This window comes from Juglans microcarpa x Juglans regia, chromosome 3D (assembly GCF_004785595.1).
Source record: "Juglans microcarpa x Juglans regia isolate MS1-56 chromosome 3D, Jm3101_v1.0, whole genome shotgun sequence".
NCBI lineage: Eukaryota > Viridiplantae > Streptophyta > Magnoliopsida > Fagales > Juglandaceae > Juglans > Juglans microcarpa x Juglans regia.
This window is the reverse complement of record NC_054598.1, coordinates 22,138,141-22,164,517: the sequence shown is the minus strand read 5'-3', so window position 1 is coordinate 22,164,517 and position 26,377 is coordinate 22,138,141. Positions and strand designations below refer to the sequence as shown.

The following is a 26,377-nucleotide window of genomic DNA, read 5'->3' as shown; positions in this document are numbered from 1 at the left end:
TAGCATACTGGCTCCCCGAAAATTCTAAAAATGTCTTTATAGGAGAGCGAGGTATTATATGCTTATATTGATGAAACTAAGTGTCTCGCTGATCAGCTAGCTGTAGCTGGCAAGCCTATGGATGATCAAGACCTTATTGCTCAATTACTAGGGGGTCTTAAGGTAAGCTTCACTCCCTTTATTACCTGCTATACTTTTGCTACACGAGATAATGATATTTTCTTGGAAGATTTTCAAGCTAAACTACTCAGCTTTGAGGTACTGCTCGAAAATCAACATCAAAATTCTGTAGACACTCACTATGCTTTTGCAAATTCTGCAGACACTCACTATGCTTTTGCTACTAACAAATCTAAAGTGCCAAACTTTACCAAGAAAACACAAAAGCCAGGTCTAAATACTAATTTCAGACAAAATCGAGCTCTAGCTGCCTTCAATCCTCGTGGATCCAATTCTGTACAACAGAATAATCCTCGTTCGCAAGGTACTTCCAATAAGCCTACCTGTCAAATTTGTTGCAAAACAAATCACACTGCACTAGACTACTATGAGAGTTTCAATTATGCATATCAAGGCTGGATTCCTCCTGCTAAACTTGCGGCCATGGTAGCTGAATCTAATGCAACACTTGATAATCAAATTTGGTATGCTGACAGTGGGGCTAATGCGCACATAACCGGTAATGCAGCAAATCTTACTACTCAACAACCGTTTGAAGGAGCAGACACGATCACAGTTGGCAATGGGATGTAAGATAAGATAGAGTAATGCATACACATATAAACAATTTGTGTTGGAGTAGGTTTCAATACCTTATTGAAAGATTTGTATATTTATAGTTATAGTTACAAAATAATTCAGCTTTACAAGGATATCTAACAATTCAAAATATATTGGCAACTGAATAGAAGTTGGTAATTGATTTCTTGGAGTGCTAAAAAGCAGAACATGATCTCTCGTTCAAGTACAGGAGCGGAATACAGGTCATTGGCCTTAGCTACTGCCGAGCTCTATTGGATGCGTATGTTATTTTGAGAATTAAGAATTGTTCTTGCTAAATGTCCAGTGATTTGGTGTGACAATATAGGAGCAACTACCTTGGCTTCTAATCCAGTCTTCCATGCTATGACAAAACATATTGAAGTGGTTATCACTTTGTGAGAGATAAGGTTGTGAACAAAGATGTTCAAGTATGTCATATTTCCACAGAAGATCAGATTGCATACGTGTTTACTAAGGGACATACAACCTTCAGATTTAAATTCTTAAGATCCAAACTGATGATTTGCTTGCTGCCCATCAGTTTGCAAGGGGTGTTAGCATGACCGATTATGTAGCAATATCAAATTAGTTGTCGAATATGCAGCAATGTCAAAACAGAGCTTTAAATACTTGAAATTTGAATTGTAATGATCCTTTTTAGTTTGTTAAGATAGTTTATTAGATATCCTTGTAAATCTGAATTCTTTTGTAACTAAACAACAACTCTATAAATATACAAATCTTTCAATGAGTAAGGTATTGAAACCTACTCCAACACAATTTGTTTATCTGTGAAAGCATTACTCAATCTTATCTTACAGTCCTTCAAAGTGAACATTCACTTTGACTATTAGTACCAAAGTGTGTGTGTGTGTTTTTTTTTATTTTTTAATATATTTAAAAAAAGTTGCTAACAATCAAAGTGAACAATCAATTTGGGATAGAATGAAAAAATATTTTGTAACTCGGTCATAGTAACGTTATTAATACATGGTGACGATATCTTTACACTTTTTTAACTATTGGTTTACTATCTAGTCAATTTTTTTTTCCTTTTGCTCTTTAAATTTAGATTAAAAATCTTAGAACATAACATTTTTACATAATTTAGAAGAAAATAAATTCAATTAACTAATGTAATCATGTAATTTAATTGAAAATAAATTTAATTTTATAAAAATTGTCATTCTTTTACCTTTTGAGTCAATTTTTATAAAATTAAATTTGTTTTTAATTAAATTACATGATTATATTAGTTGATTGAATTTATTTTCTTCTAGATTATTAAGAAGGCATTGTTCTAGAATTTTTAATCCAGATTCCAATAACATAAAGAAAAAAAAATAGTTAAATAATAAAACAATAATAAAGGAAACATAAGATATCATTACACATTGATACAAATTACAGGAGAGAAAAGTTATGCCCTATTTTTTTTGTCTATTAATGATTATTTTTTGGTCTATTAATGATTATTTTTTTGTCTATTAACAATACACCTACAACTACTTTACAATTAGTTTACAATTCATTTTAAATCAATCAATATAATTGTAACATGAAAACATAATTTCAATTTTACTTAATTATCCTTCATTTTAAGTAGAGTAGTAAAATAGTTATAGACTAATTATAAGTGTATCATTTTCCTATTTTAATTGGCTCAAGAAGGAAAAGAAAAAAAAAAAAAAAAAAAAAAAAACGACTTCGGCTACTCGACATTGAAGAGCCGATCACTGCTATTTACGTGAAAGGCACGCACATCAGGCATTTGAAGTAACCCTGCTTAAAGAGACGGGTGAGAGACCAAACTCTGAGAGGGTGAGGCAACAGCAAATAGTGAGGAAGGAATGGAGAAGGGAGTACCCAGAGTGGGGGTGGCGGTTTTCTTGTTGAGTGGGAAAGCTGTTCTCTTGGGTCGGCGCCGCTCATCCATCGGCGACTCCACTTTTGCTCTCCCTGGTGGCCACCTCGAGTTTGGTTAGCATCCTCCTTGTCTTACACAAACTTAGTTTCCCATTTATGTTTTGGCAAGTTTCTGGGGATCTTTGCAAACAATTTCTCCAATTCTTCCATTATTTTTTCCTGGGTTTCTCTCTTGCTTGTTAAATTTATGCAATATGAGCTTAAATGGAGTTGAATTGGATTTACATGCTCAATCTTACATGGAAGGGATGGGATTTTGATTAAAGAAATGCTAGCGTGAGTTATTATTTGGGTCAAGTAAAGTGTTTATCAATTAACATTTTTTTATATAGAGAAAGTATTTAATTATTGATAGCTTGATCTTCCTCTCTTTGCTCCTCTTAGGAATGGGGGTAATCAATGGATCAGGTGTAGAATTATTTACAATGGAGTTGTGAGGAAACTTGACTTTGTATACAAAATGCTAATAAAGTCCCACTACCATAGACTCGGACCGTGATCAGGGTATCTCAAGGACCTTCTTGGTCGACATAGATAGTTTCTGGGCCTGGATTCTGTTATGAATTATCATATATCCTAGCAATTATATATTTGGCAGCTAAGATTCACTAAATTCCAATAGCCATCAATGATCACTCACTGTAATACCATCGTAGGTTAAATATTGGATCCGTTTTAGAAAAAAGAAAAACCACAACCAATGCAAACTCATTTATGAAAAATATTGAAACACATACCTCACTCCAAGTTAGAGCTCTTGCTTTCACGATTGTAGTGGCATCTAGATTTCTCCACCTATTCAATTACCCTCAATTTCCACTTGTGCGTTTTCAGGAGAGAGCTTTGAAGAATGCGCAGCCAGAGAGTTGAAAGAGGAAACTGGATTGGACATTGATAAAGTAGAGTACTTAACTGTCACAAACACCCTGTTTCTTGAGGAACCAAAACCATCCCATTATGTTACTATCTTCATGCGTGCATTCTTAACAGATCCTAACCAAGCGCCCCAAAATCTTGAGCCACAAAAGTGTGATGGTTGGGATTGGTATGACTGGGATAATCTCCCTAAACCACTGTTTTGGCCTCTAGAGAAGATGGTGCAAGAGGGCTATAATCCTTTTCCAATTGGCTAGAACTAATTCATAGGGATCCTTCTATGTTCTACTTGCTGTTTGTCCAGTATGCGAAGATTATGTATGCATGTGAAACGTCTAGGCAGTGAAAACATAAGTCGGGGCCTTCAGTCTTATTATCAATTTGGTGTAAGATGTGTTTCCCTTTCTCTTGCCTCTTATGTTAGTGATTGTGCTTCCTGATTCCATTCTGTTTTCTAGTCTACTCCACTTTTAACACAGTAGAATCTACATTTCATGTTGAGCAGCAATTACGTATACTTATTTTGGAAATAGAATTACATTTATCAAGCAGCCTTTTCAAGTTGGCTTGATTTATACAGTTATTGAGAGCACTTATAAAAAGCAAATATTATCTACCGCTGTGTCATTACCTCCCTTGCATGTGCGTTCTTATATGTATTAATGAACAGTTCAAATTATTATCTACCACTGTCTCCACCAATGATTTTAGGTTTTCTCCTCATATGCAGTAGGTACAATAGTTACCTTGTCATTGTTCCTTTGCCGAATGTCTGTTGAACTAATGAAGCACTACTCATTGAATGGATGCGTAATATCTGTACCCAGTGATGGATTGACATAAACAAAAAGAAAAATATGATGAATAACTGTTTCAAAGAGAGTCCGAGACCTCTCCAACTCAACCTCAGTTTCTTTTATCCATTATCTTTGATGAAGTAGAAGGCAAGGAAGGTTGAGGAACTTTTACATCATTGGTCAATCCTGCATGATCAACAATGTTCCTCATCCAGGTGAACCTTAATTCTTGGATGTTGCCGTAAGTTCCCAAGACTATCTCACACAATCAAAATAGAAAGGAAGTACTTTATAACATAAGGGGGGGGGGGGGGGGGGGGCGGGGAACTACTCCTTAATCTGTTTTAAGGTAGGTGAAAGGTACTAGTCCCTGAAATTGGTTCGATGTACGTGGAGAAAGGATCCTTTCTTATTACTTAATACATAAAAAGCCATACGTATCTGCCACTACTTTTCTTATCTCACCTCCTTGCCTGAAGAGAACGAGCAATTTACTTCACATTGGTCCAGGGAGAAGTCCTTTACCCTTATATCTGTCCCTCTGCCTTTATGATTGCATCTCTGCTAGCAGCAGATTATTACACCCAGGATGAGAAATCAATGAATACCAATAAAAGCATCCAGGAAATGATATTAGCACACTTTGTGAGTTCCTCCAGAGAATTGAGAGAGAGAGAGAGAGAGAGAGAGAGAAGGAAATAAGAGAATTGTATTCATCTATTGCATATCGAACATTTTATGATAGTGATATACAGATTGACTGAGAAATCTAACAACTGGATTTAACTAAGGTATAGTGGTCCAACCCAAGAATTACCCATACTCAGTTGCCCTTCCGTGAACCAATTAACACAATAAAAGGTTTGGCCTAATAGACTCCAAGCTAAAGACACGTACAACTAAGGAAGATATATGCTTCTTCCACTTCCGAGAGTCTCCAAAACCCCCTTTCTTCATACTTAGCTTCAGTATGCAGATACCTCAGGAGAAAGTGTGACAAAGTCTTCCCCCTTTTGAGCACCTTGCCCAGAAGGTACAGGTAAGAGAGCTTCAACTGTTCATAATAAGATTTCCAGGTAGCATTGTCATCTTGTTGTTCATGCCACTTAATTAGCAATTCAGAAAGGGGTTGATTCTTGAATTTTCTAACATGGCATGCTAACACTTTCTCCAGTTCAGGCTCGAGGACCTGTGCAACAATGACCAACTGTAGGGTCAAGAGTAGTGAGATTCCTTGGCCAAGCTTCTTCTTCAACTGCAAGATGTGGAAGATAGGGTGAATGGCTGAAGTGGGAGAAGGTTGCAGCCGATAAGCCACAACCCCTATCTTTTGAACGACCTAGAAAGGGCCATAGTACCGTTATTACCGTAAGGCTAGTTTCAAACTCCTCCGATGAGTCATAGACAATTGCCTATAGGGCTGGAAGTGCAGTAAACCCACTCACCAACCTCTAAACTCAGTTCCTTATGCTTCAAGTCTGCGTATTTTTCATCCTATCTTGCACCTTCTGTAGATTGTGTTTCAAGAGTTGGAGCATTTGTTCTTGAAATCAAAGGTTCTCTTGCATAGCTTCAGCCTTCAAAGTTCTCGTCATGTAAGTTAATAACCATTGGGAAAGTAGCCGTATAAGGCTTAAAAGGGTGGAGTGGAGGAGTGTTGAGTGGTGTTGCACCATCATTCAGCGAAGGGTACCCACCGAGCCCAATCCTTAGGCCTATCACCAACAGAACTCTTTTGATAATTTTCCAAGCATTTGGTATGAGGTATTGAAAGCAATTTGAACTCTATGTATCTTAAACTTCATTCCAGAAGTGACTAGTGAAGGTACTATCCTGTTTGAGACAATGGGATTTGGCATTCCATGCAACTTTAGGATGTGTTTTGTGAACAATTGAGCCACTGTCAGCAGAAAATAGGTGAGAAAAATGAGTAAAGTGCCCATACTTGGTAAGTCTATCAACCACCACACATATATTGTTGAAACCTTTGAGAGGGATAGTTCTTCAATGAAATCCATAGTAATATGAGTCCAACTCTGTGAGGGAATAGGAAGAGGTTGCAATAATCCACTTGGCTTTGATTGATCTGCCTTGACACCCTGGCAAGTGTCGTAGTCTCTTATGAGTTGCTGACATTAGATCTGATTCCAGGCCAAAAGACATCTCTCTTTATCCGATGCATTTTTTTGTCCTCCACCACCCCCCCCCACCCCCCACCAATGGCTGCTATGCAATAATGGTAGAAGTTTTTATTTAAAGAGATATGCAAGGAACAATCTTTGTTTGTAGAATAGGAGCCCTTTCATGACAGTGTAGGGCGAGGGTAAGCTACCTTCCTCAAATTTAGAAAATAGGTCTTCGGTCCTGGGTCTTTAGCATAACCCAGTTTAACTTCTTCCAGCCAATCAATTGTAGGAAAGGATATGATCGCAAGGATTACCTCCACTTTGTCCAGCTCACCTTTAGACCTCTTTGACAAGGCATTTGCTATCTTGTTGTCATGTCCCTTTTTATATTCTAGAACCAGATCATAACCAAGTGGCATGGAGATTCACTTTTGATGCATAGGAGTTGCTACCTTCTATTTTTGCAGGTACTTTAGGCTTTGGTAGTCGATTCTGACCCCAAACAAATGCCTCCAATAAATAATGCCTCCTTTTCTGTACTGCTATCACTAATGCAACTCTTTTTCATATGTTGACAAGGCCAATATTCTCCCTTTAAAGCTTGACTGCAAAATGCTATGGGTTTATTTTTCTGCATGAGGGCAACTCCAATTGCACAACCTAAAGCATCACATGCAATGATAAAGTGTAGACAGAAGTTTGGAAGAGATAACACATGGAGTTGGGTCACTACGCTTTTAAGTTTTTGGATTTCTTCCTTGGCCTCATCATTACACACAAACTAGTCCTTCTTCAATAAACTGGTTAGGGGTGCTGCAATACTTCCATCACCTCGGATGGATCTCTTATAATAGCCAGTCAACCTAGAAACCTCCTAAGAGTATTAGCATCACCTCGCCCATCCTAGTCGCCAAAGTTTGCCTAATATCACACATTTTGCATTTTTCTTATCCTACTCAAAATCTAATACCACGTTGGATTATCATCTAAACTCTATATAATAATACAATATTATTAATTTTAGACATTTTCATTATTTTTTATATCTATTTTATTTTTGTCATATTTTGTTGTTTTACTAGTCATATATTAATTTTTTATAAAAAAAATATTTTGTGTTAATTTTCATAATCTATAATGTGCACTTTTTTATTATTTTATATTTAATAATAACTCGTTATTCTAATTAAATTATTGTTTTTACTTATATATTCAATGGTAATTTTTTTCCTAATCTAATGATAATATCTATTTTTTTATTACAATTATCTAAAATCGCATATAAATTTTAAGAGAATCGCTTCCCAATGGTCCGACTGCTTTTCACACAAAAACAGCCCTCCAATCCACTCATGACACGTAAGAAAAAACACACAAGAAGAAATACGGTATACCACAGAGAATCATTGGAAGCTCATTTCTCATTTGCATAGAGAATCACTGGAAGTCTGGAAGCCCCTTTCAAATTACTAGCCCCTTTCAAATTACTAGCCCCTTTATCAACAACGGTAGACCACAGAGAATCACTAGAAGCTTTCTCGTTCCTGGCGATGGTGGGCGACGAAGATGGTGGCTGATAGAACGGTTGGCGCCGAAACTGGAAGCTGAAGGATCTAAAATTTGGGAGGGACGGACTTTCCGTCTACTCTCTCTCTCTCTCTCTCTCTGTGAACGCAACCCAAAACCCATTAGACTTCTTCATACCGTCGAAGCCCGTCGAAGCTTCCAATATCGATCTCCCTTCTTTTTATTGCAGAAGAGTCGGAGGGGGTAATGGTTTGCCTTCACCTCTCAGTTTGGTTGCTGAGAAAGCAAAGGATTTAGTAAATAGATTAGTATTTTCAAACACTATGTTCAGCTTAGTGGTATAATTTGCATTCTTTGTTTCCTTTGCTCAGCGACGAGGCAGAGCATTACTGTCTTCCTTGCAAGAAAAAAGTGGAAAAAAGAGTGAACCTGGAAGATATTTATTTTGTTTGTATTTTAGTTGTGATTGATAATTATTGATAGTTATTTAGTAAGTTTTCATTTGCATGATATGTTCTTCAGTAATTTCAACTGGATGTATTTTTTGTCTGTCAAAACCTTGTGAAGAATGTTGATGTGGGAAGATGGGTTTTGTCAGTCATTTGTTGAAATGACAAACAAGAGATTTTAACCTCCATTCCCATTTTGCAGGGTGCCAAGAAGGTTCAGTTTAGGGAAGGTTCAGTTTAGGGACGAGGGACGAAGGGGTTGGGATTCAGGGTTGCAATTTGAGAGACGAAGGGGAGTGCGAGGGACGAAGTGGAGTTTTTGTTTGAAATCGGTTTTCTGATGTTTGCTGGTTTAGGATAGATATGGTGAAAGGCATACGTGTAACCGTATAAATGGTAGGCTGTTTTTGTGTTAAAATCAGCCGGATCGGCCTTAAGGATTTCTCAAATTTTAACTTACCAACTGAATATCTACATTACATATCTAACTATCTTCTTTTGCCAACATTTCTTTTTTCCAACAATCATATCTACAATTCCATTTAATCTTCTACTTATGTCAAACTTTATTTTTTCCATCTACTCATATTTTTTGTTTAAGCTAACAGTCTCATTGGCATTATAAATAGATCAGGCGTTCTAACTACTTACCACTCATCTAAAACCAAGCCTCTTGAGATTTCCAATATTTCTTCTTTCAATTCTTGAAATTCAACCATTCTTAATTCTGTATGGATCCATCTTGGAGTATTGATCATATTGTATATGAAAATTATTGTGATAATGAATTGAATATGATCGCAGTAATGTCGATAGAACAAGAATGAAGGCTAGCGAGGGAGCATCTAGTTCATGTCATCATTCTGCCCATCTACTCATACATTCATCTAACGAGATCCATTGGACGTCCATCAATGCCTTTTCCATGATTATTTTGCTTAAATACCAATATATCCTCCCAATATTTTTATGAAGAGGTTTCGAATTGATCATGATCTATTTTAACGCATCCATTATGCAGAGAAGCATATGATTATTTTGTCCAAAAAATATATTCAAGTGGAAGGCTCAAATTGTCTTCCTTTCAGAACATGACTATAGCAATTAGGATGGTCACATATGGAGTAATGACAGATCTTAATGAAGAATATTTGAGAATTGGAGAAAGCATTGCACAGTTGAGTATGAAAAAAATTAGACGATCGTGACAATTTTTTTTTTTTTTATGAGTACTTGAGGTCTCTAAACAGTAGCAATATAGCACGATTACTAGATGTTGGACAACGATGTGGATTTATAGAAGTATTGGGAATCATTGATTACATGCATTGGAAATGTAAGAACTATCCTAATGCTTGGAAATATACATACTCTGGTCATATAAATCAACCAACTATTATTTTTGTATCTTTGAGACCATTGCATCTTATGATCTTTGGTTATAGCATGTTATTTTAGTTTACATAGGTCTCTTAATGACATCAACATACTCGATCAATCTTCTGTATTTGCTACACTGGCCCAAGGTCGTGCTCTTCCGTGGAGAATATTATCTTGAATATTATCTTGCTGATAATATATATACTTCTTGGGCAATATTAGTAAAAACAATTCATGCTTCACAAGAAAGTAAGAGAAAAGATTTTGTTGCAGCCTAAAATTCAGCAAGAAAAGATATGGAGCGTGTAATTGAAGTACTTCAAGCTAGATATGCAATTGAAGGATATTATGTACGCATACATTATTTTGCACAATATCATTGTTGAAGATGAGCGTTATCTATACCTCAGTGCATACCGATTCGTTTACAAACAAATAGATGATACTCCACATGAACCAGTTTCACGAGATCAGATACCTGAATTTATTGAGTTCATTGAGCAACACAATCATATTAGAGATAGAGAAACTCATTCTCAACTTCAGGTTGACCTCATCGAGCATTTATGGAGTATGAATAGCCGTCATAACTTTACTACAATTGCAAATAAAGCTTTTATGCTGTAATATTTATATTTTGGGATGTTAAGTTAGTTAATGAAGATTGTTCTTCTTAGCAAGTTCTGTTGTTGTAAAACATTTTCTAGGAGTTTCAAGACTAACATTCAATCGGAATAAGCATTCACCAAACTTATAGAAAATACTACAATCGAATTTTATTCAATGAAGTTTTATTTGATAAGTAATTAATGGATTTTTATTACTTATTAAAAAAGGACCTTGTTGGAAAAAAATATTTATGATATTATTACATAATGGGATATGTAAAAGTCTTGCAAAGCTCCTTTACTTAAGCTCTTGTCAACAATGTGACATTGCTTTGCACTTGTCAGATTGTTGTTAGTTTAACTTCCAAGTATTTGTGATTTCCTTATGCAGATACATAATCTTGCATGCAAAAGGATTGGAAATACTTGCAAAATATGTAATTATATCCTATGGAAGTGTGCCATAATCGATGCTAGTCCATTAACTCTGTATTTCAATCTACTTCACCAAACTATATTCACTAAACTATATAAAAATTACAAACTGTATTCACCAAACTATATTTCCATAAATTACAAAAACCACTAGCTCTTACAAAAGAAAACCGGTTCATGGCGAGTTACAAACATAGAACAATATTAGAAATTACAAAGCAAACTATTCTAGAAATTAGAAAAAACCACACATGAATTACAATCCAAAATCTGTAACAACAGTTGTTGCCCAACCACACAAACATTGTCTAACAACAAATGTATTTCCAGCATATGCTACTTTCCAACCACAAAATAGTCCAAAAGGTGTTCCATAATAGCGGTCCCAATAAACTTAAATCATCACTACAAACCTCTAGAAGGCTGAGGTGGAGATGGAGATGAAGTCTCGAAAATCTCTTTTTGAAGATTTTGGAATACTCTTGCTACATTGCATTCATGCCATCAAGATCCAACTTCATAATTTTCACCTTGATCTTCCTCTTTTTAAGATGTAATAATTCACATCTATTGTTCTTCGTCTTGTCTATTGGTTGTTTTCTCTCCATCATGCATATGGTTTTGTCATTGCTAATGCGACTTAAGATCACATCATTAAATTCATTAGATTAAGCTTCTCTACCCTTCCTCCTTTCCCTTTCTTTCTCAACCTTCTTGCCTAGAGGTCTCTCATAACTAACATCTACATTCTCATCTACAATGCCATCTCCTAGTGGAGTTGACTCTGCAATAGCTGAATGTTTCCCAGGTAGTTTTCTTCTTGTTGAGAATTGTGACATATGTGATTGCCATTTTGGTCTTAATAAATTCTAGCGGTGTTCTATGGTGTACTTGGCCTCTTGCATCTCTCTGTACAAGATTTTGGGATTCTCAATTTAAAAATGCCAAGTGAGAATGTAAGGATATAATTTGTTAAAATAATTTTAGAATTGAATTAGTCAGAAACTTATACTTTGTCCTGTGCCATGCCACTACTTAGATACAATAGTTCTACTTGAGCTACATCAACACAAAAGTTATTTGTGCATTTTTGGATCGAGGAGCATCAATTGGTCAATGACACCCCCAAAACATTCTAGACTGCTAGGTTTTTCATAGTCATTGTAATAATCATAAATCCTCTCAACATTTGTGTGGATTTTTTGTCAGATTCTCAAATCACATCCATGTTAATGTTGAGTCAAGTCGAGATGAGGACATTGTCCTCCTCTATGGTAAAAAACACATTGTTGAGATTATCAAGTTGAGAGTAGGTGGCATTTTTTCACCTTCGAGTTGTGTTGCTTGGAGTACAATATTGTCATGTATGCTAGCCATTGTGGTGCTATTAATATCTTAGTCACCACTTCTTAAAAGAGTGGTGATGTTACTCACAGCTCCTAGGTTTAAGAATGCTGTCATTTTTAGAAATTTTAGGAAACCAATGTGCTACTATTGATCTTGACTTAAATATTTTCTTTTAATCTAAAGGAAACACTAGGTACAATGATTTTTTATAACGATTAAAAAGGTTCAAAATACTGAAATCATAAAAGAAAATATGCAAAAGAGCTTTTTAAAATTTTTCGAATTTTGTACTATAAAAATCATAACTTAAAATCTTTGTACATGATTTAGGCCTCTGGCATGACTCCTTAGGCCAAGTCCTGTCTTGCAACTCCATTATAAAAAAGATGCTTACCTGGGGTGGTTAAAAACATAAAGTAAACCTAAAATGAGTTAAAGACTCAGTAAGAAACCCATTATAATATAAACATAATAAACTAAAGTTTTTCATAAAATTTGTCATGCTTGAGAGAATTAAAATCATAACTATTCCTGTACTTATGACATGCAAGACTTAAGATATTTCTTGTACATTGCATTACATAATTTATCTGACTGATCCGACTGGCCAACACATTAATCATATGCGAAAGATTGTGCACCGATCCCACATCCTATGGAATCAAGGGGAGCCGTTGATAGTATTCTAGAATACTATAGTGGACTCCTTGACTTGCACATCTACCCATGAATCACATTGGTACCATGCACTTAAATGGTCATCTTATTAATTTGATCGTTATCTTACACTTGATTTTATGAAAACTTACATATCTAATATAATTGAAATGTATGACATACATAATATATACATAACTATAATATGTAGAATTAAACATGATCATGTAGTATTATGAATGTCATGTTTGCAGATATCATAACATGCGTGGTATATAAACATTGGCTTCCAAATAACTGACTGTACTAATATTCTAACTAGCTAAAGTGTGTTAATCCTAATTTTCTAACCAATTGACTTACCTCATAGCGTTAATCTAATAATCCAATATTCTTAAGGCAATGTTGATTACCTATAAAATAGGCAAGTAACCTATGTAAATTTCTAATTGAACAAAAAATGTATAATTAAAACCAGAAATTCTATAATTAAAGAGTGTGTTTCAGGCTATCCTAACTTACACCATGAGTGTGTTCAAACTGCCTAGGCTGCTTCTCAAAGAAATTGAATCCCTCTTGGCTAGATTCTGGTGGTGTCATAAACGTGAGGGGAAAGGCATCCACTGGAAATCGTGGAGGTCAATGGGGGTAGTCCAGAATCAAGGTGACCTGGGCTTCAGGGACCTCAGTAGTTTCATCAAAGCTCTTCTTGCCAAGCAAATCTGGAGAATAATCAAAGAACCTAACTCACTGGTCTCTCAAGTTTTTAAACAGAAGTACTTCCATAATTGTGACCTAATGGAGGCTAAACTGAGAGGTACTCCCTCTAGTATTTGGAGAAGCCTCTGGTCCAACGTGGGCCTGATTAAAGAGGGATCTGTATGGAGGGAATGTAATGGAAATAACATAAAAATCTAGAAGGATAAATGGTTACCCTGTCCTGTGACCTACTAGATTCAGACTCCCATGAATACACTTGATCATAAGTCCAGAGTAGATAAATTGATAGAAGAGGGCAGCAATGCTTGGAAGAAAGAATTGGTGGCAGCAGTTTTCAAAGAGGATGAAGCCAAGCTTATATGTTCTATACCTATTAGCAATAAATGATTCAGTGATAAGCTGATATGGATAGGCTCAGAAAAAGGAATTTTCTCTATTAAAAGTGCCTACTATCTAGAAATTTTGATATTGAATAGAAATTCAGGTGAAGCCTCGACAAGGGGAGGGGGTGATAATGTGATGTGGAAAGATGAATGCCACCTAGAGGTACCAGGTAAGGTCAAACTGTTCATCTGGAAATGTATTAATAATATTCTTCCTACAAAAGGCAATCTTTATAGGAAGAACACTATTGAGAGCAATTTTTGTCCAATATGTACAAGAGAATTGGAGACACCAGTGCACGTTTTGTGAGATTGCTCTACTGCAACAGATGTTTGGGGGGAGAGCCTAGCATTTTTAGTAAATGGAAAAGGAATCCCTATGATTTTAGATGTTGTGGTCTGAGATGAGTGTTAAGCTAAGTAAGGAGAGTCTCGAATTGGCCTTAGTCATATTCTATCATCTGTGGGCCAGGAGAAATGCTTTTAGTTTTCAAAATCAGTTTATGCAATCTAGTACAGTTGGTACAAGGGCTCAAGCTAACCTATCTCTGTTTAAAGAGACCAATCAAATTAATTTCAATAGAGTTGAAGGGACTCATGGGAGAGGATCAACTCAAAAGTGGAAGCCACCTATGTGGCCCTATTTCAAAGTAAATTTCGATGCAGCTTTTGACAAAGTAAAAGGCAATATAGGATTGGGAATAATCATAAGAGACTCGGAAGGCAGCTTGCAAGCTGTTTTGACAACTTTTAAGGATCATATTTCATCAGTTTTCCAAGCAGAAAGTGCTGCTCTTCACAGAGCTATGGACTTTTGCATTGAGCTAGGCTTAAACCAAGTATGTTTTGAAGGGGATGCTCAGGTTGTTGTAGATGCGGTTAACTCTAAAAAAGAAGATAATTCATGGTTTGGACATGTAATAGAGGATCTGCAGCAATGGATGAAGTGTAACCAAGCATGGCGCCTGAATTTTGTACACAGGTCAGCTAACAAAGTTGCTCACGCGGCAGCCAAGTTAGCAATTAGGGATGTTAGCGGAAAAGTTTAGTTAGAGGATGACCCTCTTGAGGTTTTAAACTATGTCCTGGTGGATTCAATTTGTATGATGTAATTTTATCTGATCAATAAAATTACTTCCTTTTCAAAAAAAGAAATTCTAAAATAACCCAAATTTCCTAAAATGTAAAATTCTCATAACCCTACATATCATCACTATCCAAATAATTGATTCCCACATAATTTCTCCAAACAACTATACGATTAAACCCTAAAATATTTCCACTTCCAAACGTCTATTTTCTATCGATTTTATCATAAAATTTCATCCTATATAATTAGTTATGTAATAAACACTCACTAGGCATGGGCATTTATGTAACTTTATTCCTAGAGATGAAGTTCGGCCATATACAGTTTTAACCACTGAGAGGAGTAGAGAAGTCTTACGGGCAAAATATTCACGCGACGTGGGATGTAGCTATGTAAACGGTGAGGAGGAACAACATCAACTGGTTAGTTGCTTTTGCAGTTGTCCTAATCATCTCCCACGTAGGGTGATGCTTCCTCTCTTGGTTGTTGGTGGCATGTGGTTCTTCAAAACTGTTGTGGGGGGCATGTTCGGTGTTGTGTTTGTTGTCATGGGTTGTTCTGAAGCTGTGAGACGTGGGATTGAGCTGCTTCACAATTCATGTTCATAGAGGAGAGGAGAGGAACATAGCGCTATTTTTCAGTGCAACTAGGGGTGGTGGTTCCCGTGATAGTTTTGGGTCCTTCACGATGGTGCAGGAAGCCTTACGTGGTCCACGTGATCGCTCTGTCTTGAGATTAGAAAACAAAGGGCTTCGTGTCGTGCGATGCAACCATGGTGGGTGGTACAAGGGTGGAGTGGTAGGGGGAGGGGGAGGCTCACGGTGTTGTGTATGAGAGGCGGCATGTGCTCTGTTCTAGGTTATCTAAATTGCCTTTGGTTGGCTTTGCTTCATGATAACTGCTCTTGGTTTTCTTGTGTCGTTCTTGTGCAATGGGTGACGTGAAGGGTTGGTGAAAGAGAAACTTAGGGTCAAGGAAAGATGGATGTGGGAACAGTGTTTGCCATGTAGTGGTTGTTGTGTGTGGCTTGTTGTGGAGAAGCAAGGGACAGTTGTGACTTTTCGATTTCGTGCGATGCAAACCTTGGATAACAAATAAAGAAGGGGCATGGAGGAGACATGGGACTTCAACGTGGCTAGGTTTTCAGGGAGGAAGTTGCCGCTGGGCATTGAAGTTCTTGACTAGTGTGGCAACCCTAGCCCTAGGTTGAATGATACATTATGCATGGAGAATGGCTATATATATACACGGTCTCATGGGTATTTGAAATTGAGTTTGGGCTTTTTCAATGGTTTTGGGTCTTGGACTGGCCCATCACACACATACGTGGGCTAGGTCTAATTTTAATGGGCTTGCTTATAATTTTATTGTCTTAGTCGCTTAGAACATTAGCATTGGATTATATAAATGCAAATGTAAAATTTGCATAATATGACATGATTTTGCATTTGGCTATTCTATTTAAAACTTATTCCCACACTAGATTATCCATCTATTAGTCAAAATAATAATAAAATATTATAAATTCAATAATATTTTTTTCAATTTTTTTGTTCTATTAATTGAAACCAAACTGCCCACACAATTACCCACAATTTGTTTTTAGTTACAAACCAAACTAGAGTGCAGAAATCTGCCCACCACAAAAATCAGCAATCAAGTACAGCAATTATCTGAATCTCGCCAATTATTTGAGATATGGATGCAAGAAGTGTACAAAAAGGAACCGGCGTCTGACGTTTATTGAATAAAAATAAGCTTTGGTCATTGTACAGTAGATAGTCATATATGCCCCACAACACTAACACACTGTAGCTAAAAGTCATATATTTTTCCATTTGGATAATTCAATGTAGGTAATCTTATGTAAAATAAGTCAAATTTTGCATTTCATTGGCATTTGGATAATTCAATGCCAGTGCTCTTAGTAACGCTAGCGGGCAATCTTAACTTCTAATATGAGCCATAATCATCCAATAAATATTAAAGGGGTTTTAACCTAATTATTGAGCTCAATAAAAACTATTAGTCCATCTTAATAAATTTTGGGTTCGTGGCCTATTCAAAATTTCCAATAAATTTCAATTGGTTTTTCCAAGATATTGGTCCATTAATACCTCCCAAAATCATCCACTAAACCTTAACAGACATTGAAATAAATGTAAGAGCCTTAAAATAAACATTTGGGCCTATGGGCCTAATTAAGATTTTTAACCAAACGCAATAAATTAATAACTTGTGTGCTTATCCAAAATGGCCAATTAAACATAATTTAGACTCAGTAAAATTATTCTTGTATTGACCTTAGAAATATTGAACCAGGTTGTTACAGGTAAAGAAATTATTTTTGTTAAATTTTGTGTCCATCCTTGAAGAGAGTATAACTTTACAAAATCAAACAAACAACCATACAAAATTACTTTCACTATATGAAAACCGTTAAATGAGTTATTTCCAGCAAACTACAGCTGAATGGACAATCTGAACAATTAGAAAAATGAAAACTATAAAGCAATACTTCTAAAAACATTCCAAAAAATGTCTTTTCATTTTAGCAAGTTGCAGCAAAATGTGAGATTAAATTACAACAATTCCAGCAGCAATTTCATAAGTCTGCTTCTGGATAATTATATTTTTCTTCAATCTAGGTTTATAGTACTAGTTTTATTTACAACATAGAAAGAAAAAAATAAAAAGTGAGTGGAAAAAAATCCTAGTATAGTTAAAGTTGCTCTGAAGCAGCTTTATAAATGATCAAAGACTTTGTAAGGCCATTCAAATTAGTCATATACATAGCTCAAACTAGAATTCAATACTAGTTTCATACCTTGAATGATACAAAGCTAGCCTTTTGGACAAATGCACAAGTGTCCATTATTTTGAATAACTTCTAGTGCACTACTTGACAACCATTTTTAACATCACATCATAATTTTACAAGAACTTTCATGTAGCAAACTATGGACTCAAAACAGCAACATGTAGTTTATTCACAACTTAAAGTATTCGAGCATGTTGTTTGAAATGGTTCCAAACACCAAAACCATACACAAAACAAGACCAAATAGAAATAGAGACACCAAGCTTTATGTACAAGGAAAATGATAGGGTTACTACCCTCCTACTATTCATTTTATATTTGATTTTTTTAATTTTTTTAATTTTACTTAATGGTTAAGGAAGTAACTATTAGTAAAATTATATATTTTTTTAATTTTTTTTAATGGTTAAGGATGTTTAAAAAATATTTAAAAGAAAATGATAAAAAAAAAAAACTTGAAATGAACTATGAGTAGTAAATGGGTAGTAACCTTATCACTACCCTATGTACAAACCAAACTGAAAACTCTAACAACAATAGTTACAACAGTGATTTTAAGAAAGATAAAAATTGTTAACCAAATAATGACCCTCATTAGAAAACCCTAAATCAAATCATAAATACAACCATTCTATTTAATAAGTCAAATGCAAAATCAAACACAACCCTGATTCAAACACCAATGTTCAAAATCATAAAGCAGGTTGGGATCGGACATTACATAGCTTGACTTCAAGGTAAAGAGTGATTCGTTGAGTTCAGTTCCTGTGTTTATCGATTCTATGAAGGATAAGAGAAAAACAAATAGAGAGAGAGAGAGAGAGATAGGGAGCGAGAGCGAAAAAATACTAAAAAATCAATTACGTAGAGGACAAGCCAGGCATCATTGAAAGTCATACCTACTCAGTAGTGGGATCAAGAAGACCAAACGATTTTGATGTAGCATCACGAACCCATTGCCTGAAATGAAGGCAGAGAAGGGGCTCAATGGTCTGATTTCACGAAGGTGGACTAATTTTTTGAATGTTGCCAATTCAGGATATGTCGGTGATGGAGGTGACACGGGCTAATTGGAGTTGAAACAATGATGGAAGATGATCGACGTTGATGGTGGAGAACTTTTGCCTCTGGTGAAGGTGAGGAGACCGAGTGTCATAAACTTTTGCTTGGGAATGAACATTGCACGAAAGAAATTGAAAATGCATAGAGGAAAAAGTAGGGTTCAGTAGGAAATAATCATAAAAATGAAATGGTCTTACTATAGTGAAGATCATATTTGTTTATCACAATGTGTTATTGTAGCTCAAAGGTTGGTTGGGTTTATGTTGCCTAATTCAATGTAGCCCGAGTTTAGGCCACATTAGCTATTTTAAGGGCTTCACAGGCATTTGGCTAAGCCAATGCCAATGCTCTAAGAGACTTAAGGGATGTTGGGACTTAAGTCCATTCCAGCATAGATCTCAACTTATCAGGATCTACTCTTACTCCTTGAGCTGAGATCAGATGGCCCAAGTATGCCACCTTAGTATGCCACCTTAGTGCTAGCAAACTTGTATGTAGATAATTTGGGCAGCAAAGAGTGTTGCCTGAGGACCTCTAGGGTTAGTTATAGATGTTTAAGATGCTCTTTTGTTGACTTGATATATACCAAAATATCATAAAAAAATACAAGAATAAACTTTCTCAAATATGACCAAAAAGTTTAATTCATTAAGTCTTGGGAAGTTAATGTAGCATTATTTATAGCCCAAAGGGAATAACTAGGAACTGATTTTGCCCATCATGAGTTCTAAAAATAGTCTTATTCATATCCTCAGGTTTAACCACCTAAGCGTAAATCCAATTTTGAGAAAAGCTTTGCCCCACTAAGCTTATCTAATAGTGCGTCAACTACGGTATGAGAAAATTGCTTTAATTGTCACATTGGTCACATTGTTGAAAGCACTATAGTCAACATACGCACAGGTAGATTTTAATGGAGTGGTCATTGAATCTATGAGGGAGATGCCTTTGGGTTTTTCATAGACATTTGTATATTGGTTTAGTAAATCCTGGATAGGTTAGGGGATTTTTTTTGGTTAAGGGTTATGTGTTTCTTCAATCAAGTGCAGTAACAGCTCCCTTTTCTCCACCTTGTTATGTTTATTACGACTTCCTTTCTCAAAGAGAGTGGAAGGAGATAAACCTTGCAAGTTTACTTTTTGGTTTCTATGCTGGAATTCTATAGAATGGTCACTGAAACTTCATATAATATGCCACAATTCTTGTAGACACTAGACCTCCATCACCATGTCACAACCTACAAGCACTAAGAAGTAATATTATTTTTGGATAGTGAGTTAAGTTGAAATAAGAGTTGAAAGTGGAATAAAATATTGTTAGAATATTATTTTTACTTTGAGATTTGAAAAAGTTGAAGTATTTATTATAATTTGAAAGTTTGGAAAAGTGGTAATGATTAGATGAGATGAGATGGGTTGAGAACAACTCATTATCCAAACAAGGCCTAAAACATAGACATTTGTAATAAAAACATTAACGTATAGCTTGACTCTAATCCCTGCACACCTTCCTTCACTTACCACTTGTTCCCCATTCTCCACTTTCAACCTATCTTTCTCATTTGTGTTTATTGGAAATTCTCTCTCTCTCTCTCACGATGGAGGTCCTCTAGTAATGCCCATGTCTATCAATACCACCACTTATTATGCATCAACCTTGCCCTTAACCAAGTCTAAAAAAAAAAAAAAAAAAAAGTTCAATTTAGCTGATTCCAATTGAATTGGTTAGACACCAAACCAATTTTACTGTACTTTTTGAATGGTTTATTGAAATTGACTGATTTAGGTCAATTCATATCGATTTTAGTCAATTTTAGACCGATTTGAACCAACTCAAAACTATATTTATTTTTAAGTTATCTAAAAACTAGGTTTTTTTTTTAGTTTCTTGTACAAAAATATGATCGAACCAAATATATGTTAATTTTTTCATCATCGTATTCAATAAGAATCACATAAAGATTGAGGATAAAACATATAGTTCTTTATTTCTTTGGTTGAATAACATATTAGTAGATGAATTAGTGTTTTGTGTTAAATTTGTAGTTGTACATAAAATACTATATTTGCTACGTGATTATAACTTAATGGTCTTTATTTTCTTCATATATGAGGCAAAAAATGTTGACGATCTAGGTTAAATACATAAATTACATGTTCCTTAAAGCTATTTAGATTCGTATCATGTTTTTATTGAAACTAATCAATAAATTTATATTTTATACATGATTTTAAATGCTTGAATTGCATTAGATATGATTTTTAATACTTTTATCAATATTAAAATAACCGATTCAAAATTTTTAGGATTAATTACACTTTGCCCCATCGAACTTTCACTTAATTTACAATGTGCCTCAGAAACTACTAATTGCATCAAAGTGGACTCTCGAACTTTCAAAACTTCTCAATCCCCCCCTTCAGTCTACCAACAACGTTAAATCTAATGGAAATTCACTGCACATGCTGCTCATGTGCATAACATTCACTGCAAAGATGTAATTTTCATCTAATTTATTATCATTAACTATATAAAATATAAAATAATATATACTATCAGTAAATAATAAATCGTAAATCATTAAATAATTTTTTTAATAATTTATATATGGTTAACGGATATCAAATAATTTCATTGTGTACATAGATTATTCATACTTGCTTGCAACTTAGGTATAAAATAATTTTATATATAGTTAATAATTAATGATTTATTATTAATTAATAGCATATATTATTTTATATTTTATATGGTCAATGATAACAAATTAGATGAAAATCACATCTTTGCAATGAATTTCTGTTAGATTTAACGTTGTTGGTAGACGAAATGGATGGAAGGATTGAGAAGTTTTAAAAGTTTGAGGGTCCACTTTGATGCAATTAGTAGTTTCAGAGGTACATTGAGAATTGAGTGAAAATTCGAGAGAGCAAAGTATAATTAACCCAAATTTTCATGATGTGCCCAATTCATTGAATTGGTCCTTATCAGATTTCGAATCCAATTCCGATTCTTCAAGCCTTGCCCTTGACCTATAAGTGAATGAAAAGAGATCTCGGGATGGCTAGAATTAGTGACAAAGTCCAAGGTTTCCTCAAACACATCCTCCTCATCAACTACTTCAATTTGAAATAACTCGGGTTGTTGAGCATTTGAAGCTTGGATCTGGATATACCTTCGTGGTTAGGTGCAATAGCTGTAGGGGTGTCCAAGAATCCCAGCCTCACTATGGGAAGCCAAGCCTTGAGTACCCTTCCTCTTCCTGCTAACCCTTAAATGTTCTTCCTAGGTTTGGGAAGGCTGAAGGCTGTCAGAAAGTTCTTAAGGTTAAAAATTCGCACAAGTAGCCTAATATCATCTTTCAATCTACTAAAGAAACAACTTAAATTGTAGAAATTTGAGAGCACCCTTAGCAGATTTGACAAAGCTTCAAAATTATACTTGTACTCCTCAACTGAACCATTTTGCTTAAACCTAGTTAAAAATTCCATAGGATCATCCTAAGAGCAAGGCCCAAGTCTCATCAATAGGGCTTTTATGAACCCCTCCCAATCCCTTAAAGATTTTGACTCTTCCATATCCTGGAATCAAATTAAGTCTTGGGTAAAATAAATAGCGGTCCAACTTAAGTGTACCCATACTGGTTTGCCCTCTCGTGAATCGATCAACGCAATATAAGGCTCGGTCTAATAGACTCCCAAGTTAAAGACACGCAACTAAGGAAGAAACATACGCTTTTCCCACTTCCGATAGTCTCCAAACTGCATATACTTCGAAACAAAGTTTGCAAAGTCTTCCCCTTTAGAGCACCTTGCCCACAAGGTGCAGATAAGAGGGCTTCAATTGTTCATAAGATTCCCATGTCACATCATCATCCTGTCCAAGACCACTCCATAGTCTGTACTATTAAACCTTGTGAATTGGTTAGAAATATCGATATGATAGGTCCCAGTGCAAAGACTTTCAAACAAATCTAAACAAACTAGAGTTCTTGTAGGTCTTTTCTCCTCATGAGACTCATGATCATGTCTCTTGTCCTCTTCAAATCCACGATCATGGGTCTCTAAGATTGAAGGAGAGAGAGGAGTAGGGGAGGGGGGTGTGCAACTGAAGATTAGAACCGTATAGATTTTTTATTAAAAAAAATATTTATACCTATTAGGATGTAATTAATCGAGCAGGCAGGTGAGTAAGACCTACCTGCTACTTCATAACTTATAGTATTGCCCATCTGTTGGCCAAGCGGTCGGCAAGATGCGTTGGCCTAGAGGTAGTGGATGACCCGTACCCACCCCAATTACTAGTTAAATAATATTAAGGAAAAGTTGGTGTTTTGATCGGAACGAAGACATTAGTCTTGTGTGGCTATTATTCAGAGCCACAGCTTTGAAGTTTGTTTGGTTTAAAAATTAGAATGAAATATTTCGATATCTGTGTATGGGTATTTATTTTAGAGATTATTACACTTAAAAAATAAATAAATAAAATTATAGACCACATTCTTATCTCATTTTTATTTTATTATTTAAAATGTGGCACATTATTACTATTGAATAATAAAGAATCAACAATAACAGATCATTTAATGGTTATAAATGTATCATATCTTATATAATAGGATAAAAATAAAATGATAATATGGTGAATAAAATTTTTCTAAAAAAATGAGGATTCATAAAATAAATAATGTTGAAAACAAAAATTTGAGAATTTATAAAATGAGCAACATTTTCATAGAACAATCATTAGTATAATTATCAAATTGGGGAAAACTGAGAGAAGAGACGAAAACTATAGAAAATCTTTCTACAGGTATTCTTTGAACTTGTAAAAACTAGAAGGGAATAGTGTATAAAGGTAATTTTCCACTCAAATAAAAATTCTCATCTTTGAAAATGTATAATTATTCCGTACTTGAAGAATTAATGCCTAATCTATAAGATCCTAATGCATGTCGAAGACGTTTAAAATATTTTCAAAATAATTGTGTTATATTTATGATTAATATTATTTTAAGATTTATTTTGAAAGTTATGATTTATTTTTAAAAAGAGAGAAATTATGAAAAGTTTACAAGTTTATATTTATGGTTTTAATAACTTGGGTCAACTTTATGATATATAGTTGTTGAATGACTCAATGGTATTAAGCACAACTATTGACCCTGATGGTGGGACTTCGAACCATGAGAGAATGGGCTCCACACAGGTTTGGGTGTGCGGCCTAGCAGCCCAAGGCACATGGTGCACAAGAACTACAACCCAGTTGTGGAACCCTATTCCTCGGTAAAAGACCTAGTGAAGATCCGTGGTAGGATACTAGCTGGTCGGCAACACCCTAAATTTAGATTGTGAATAGGCCTATAATTTTTATAAGGAAGTCCGCGTGTAAGCAAAATAGACATGTATATGTATATCGTAGCGGACTAAGTAAAGGTTTTGTTAGATAATGTTATTTATACCAAAGGTCTAAATCCGAAATAGGTTCATCCATTAACACACAAATATACATATGTCACTGTCACATCCTAAATAATATTACACAGTACCATTTGTTCATTTTCTACGTCAAGGTATGACAGACCAAACATAATTTGTCGCCTAGCTAAATAGTACATCTTCAAAAATACAAACAACTATTAATAGAGATAAACCTCTATTACTATCACTCGTGCGGGGACAATCCTTCTTCCTCAGGAACCTCTCATACGGCTACCTCTTCATCAAAGTCTACAGTCATGATAAACGAAACCATAAGTAGGATAAACAGCTATGAAAAAACTCATAATGAGAGACAATGTACGTGAAGATGTAATGAACAGTTACATGTAAAAGAACTGTCAACACATATTTATGTGGCGAGGAATCACCTTCTAGGAAATATGTAACAACCCGATCCTAAGATTAGAACATAAAATAAGTTTTATGTATTTTTCATATAACTATAAATATTTTATTTTTATTATTATTATTATTATTATCAAATTTTACATTTGTTAATTTTAATAGGATTATTATCATTTTGTTATTTGTATTTTACTATGACCCAATTTTGCAATAGCCACTAGAGTTTTGTTTTGAAATTAAATCTTATTTCTTCCTATCTCCACCCGTAAACCTCATCTCTTGATTTTAGAATCCTAACCGCATACTCATCCTCATCCCCTAATTGGTAAATCCAAATCTTAATAGGAGACTAACTCATATCAGAAACCCCTACCATATATCTTCCCCATCGTCTATAAAATCCCACGAAAACCCTCTGTTTTAAACACACAAAAATACGAAAAGCTCACTTTCACATAAGCCGTATATACTCTGCCCAAAACCACTGCAGCCTCCCTCCCAACAACCATCGAGACAAACTACCTCTCCACGGCCACAGAAATTGCCTACCAGCTTAACCCCATCAAGCCTGCTCCTTTCCAGTAAGCCCACTGTCGTCTGCCACCCTCTCCTCCCTCTATTCCTCTCAGTAAGCATCGTACCCTATCTCTGACTCTCGTTCTCTCTCTCTCTCTCGACATCGCACCACCCTGCCCAGAGGAACCTAGTCGTGTCGCCAACACCTCCCTCCACCTCGCACTATTCCAGAGCCGCCAAACTATGTCGCTACCCTCGTTGAGTCCCCCATTATTGCACGATTTCCTTTCAAACCGTGTTGTCCGTGTGTGTTCCACGAAGGGTAGCCACCCTTTTATATCATGATGGGCCTATGGGCCTTAAGCCCATTTGGCCAAGAACATCTAGTTCTTGAGTAGGGTTTCCTCTCATGAAACCTTATTTCCCTATAGAAAACAATTAAGGAATCTTAAACTATTTGTTATTAATTTTACAATTAAATTTCAATAGTAAATAGCAAGTGCTTAATAGTTTATTTTAAATACTTTAAATCTATGGTATGAAATAGGGGTGGGTAGCGGGTGCCCGCCACCCGCTGCACCGCCCCATTCGCTCATCCCCCGCCTGGGTGGGGTGGGGGATCTGCTCTGCACAGATGAGGGGCGGGGCCCCCCGCTGGTATGAAAGGGGCGTTGTGAAGGCTGGGGACGGAGGGGGCTCAGCCCCTCTCTGTAAATCCCCCGCCCCGCTCCCGCATGTCTAAGGCTGAGGCAAACCCCCCCTCCCCGATTCCTCAGTTTCTCGAACTCTCTCATCCTAGACCCAGACTCCCAATCTCTCTCGATCTCTCTCAATCTCTCTCGATCTCTCTCATCTTGATCTAACTCTCTCGATCTCATTTTCCATGAAAGTAACAGACATCGGCAGAGAGGACTCGATTGGGTTTATTGTAACAGGCGTCGCTAAGACTAAGAGGAATCGATTTCGTTTGCCATGAAAGTAGCAGACGCCGAGGTAAATGAATCTCTCTTGGGTTTGTTTATTGTTGTAAAAGACACGGATATGAATCT

The 26,377-nt window shown here is 35.6% G+C and overlaps 1 protein-coding gene and 1 long non-coding RNA gene across 3 annotated transcripts; one reads left to right on the top strand and one right to left on the bottom strand.

Annotated features, from left to right (window-relative positions):
- The first annotated feature begins 2,467 nt into the window (after positions 1 to 2,467).
- On the top strand, positions 2,468 to 9,870 carry LOC121256142 (nudix hydrolase 1). Of its 2 annotated transcripts, XR_005938923.1 has the most exons (3): positions 2,468 to 2,742; positions 3,523 to 3,950; positions 9,268 to 9,870. XR_005938923.1 is itself a non-coding variant. In XM_041156805.1 (2 exons), exons 1-2 carry the CDS (start codon positions 2,613 to 2,615, stop codon positions 3,819 to 3,821), a joined length of 429 nt encoding a protein of 142 aa, XP_041012739.1. In that variant the 5' UTR covers positions 2,468 to 2,612; the 3' UTR covers positions 3,822 to 4,147. The 2 variants fall into 2 exon arrangements, 1 of the variants encoding a protein (XP_041012739.1); XM_041156805.1 differs by lacking the exon at positions 9,268 to 9,870 and having other exon boundaries at positions 3,523 to 4,147.
- LOC121256143 lies at positions 5,061 to 6,826 on the bottom strand. Its single transcript, XR_005938924.1, has 2 exons — positions 6,397 to 6,826; positions 5,061 to 5,855 (listed from the first exon to the last, which is right to left on the bottom strand). It is a non-coding gene; the product is annotated as an uncharacterized LOC121256143 (long non-coding RNA).
- Positions 9,871 to 26,377: the final 16,507 nt, after the last annotated feature.

Excerpts from the sequence above, each read along its gene's own strand:
- LOC121256142 (XM_041156805.1), top strand. The coding sequence starts at position 2,613 with ATGGAGAAGGGAGTACCCAGAGTGGGGGTGGCGGTTTTCTTGTTGAGT. Across the intron at positions 2,743-3,522 it reads TGGTGGCCACCTCGAGTTTG|GAGAGAGCTTTGAAGAATGC; the intron begins GTTAGCATCCTC and ends GTGCGTTTTCAG.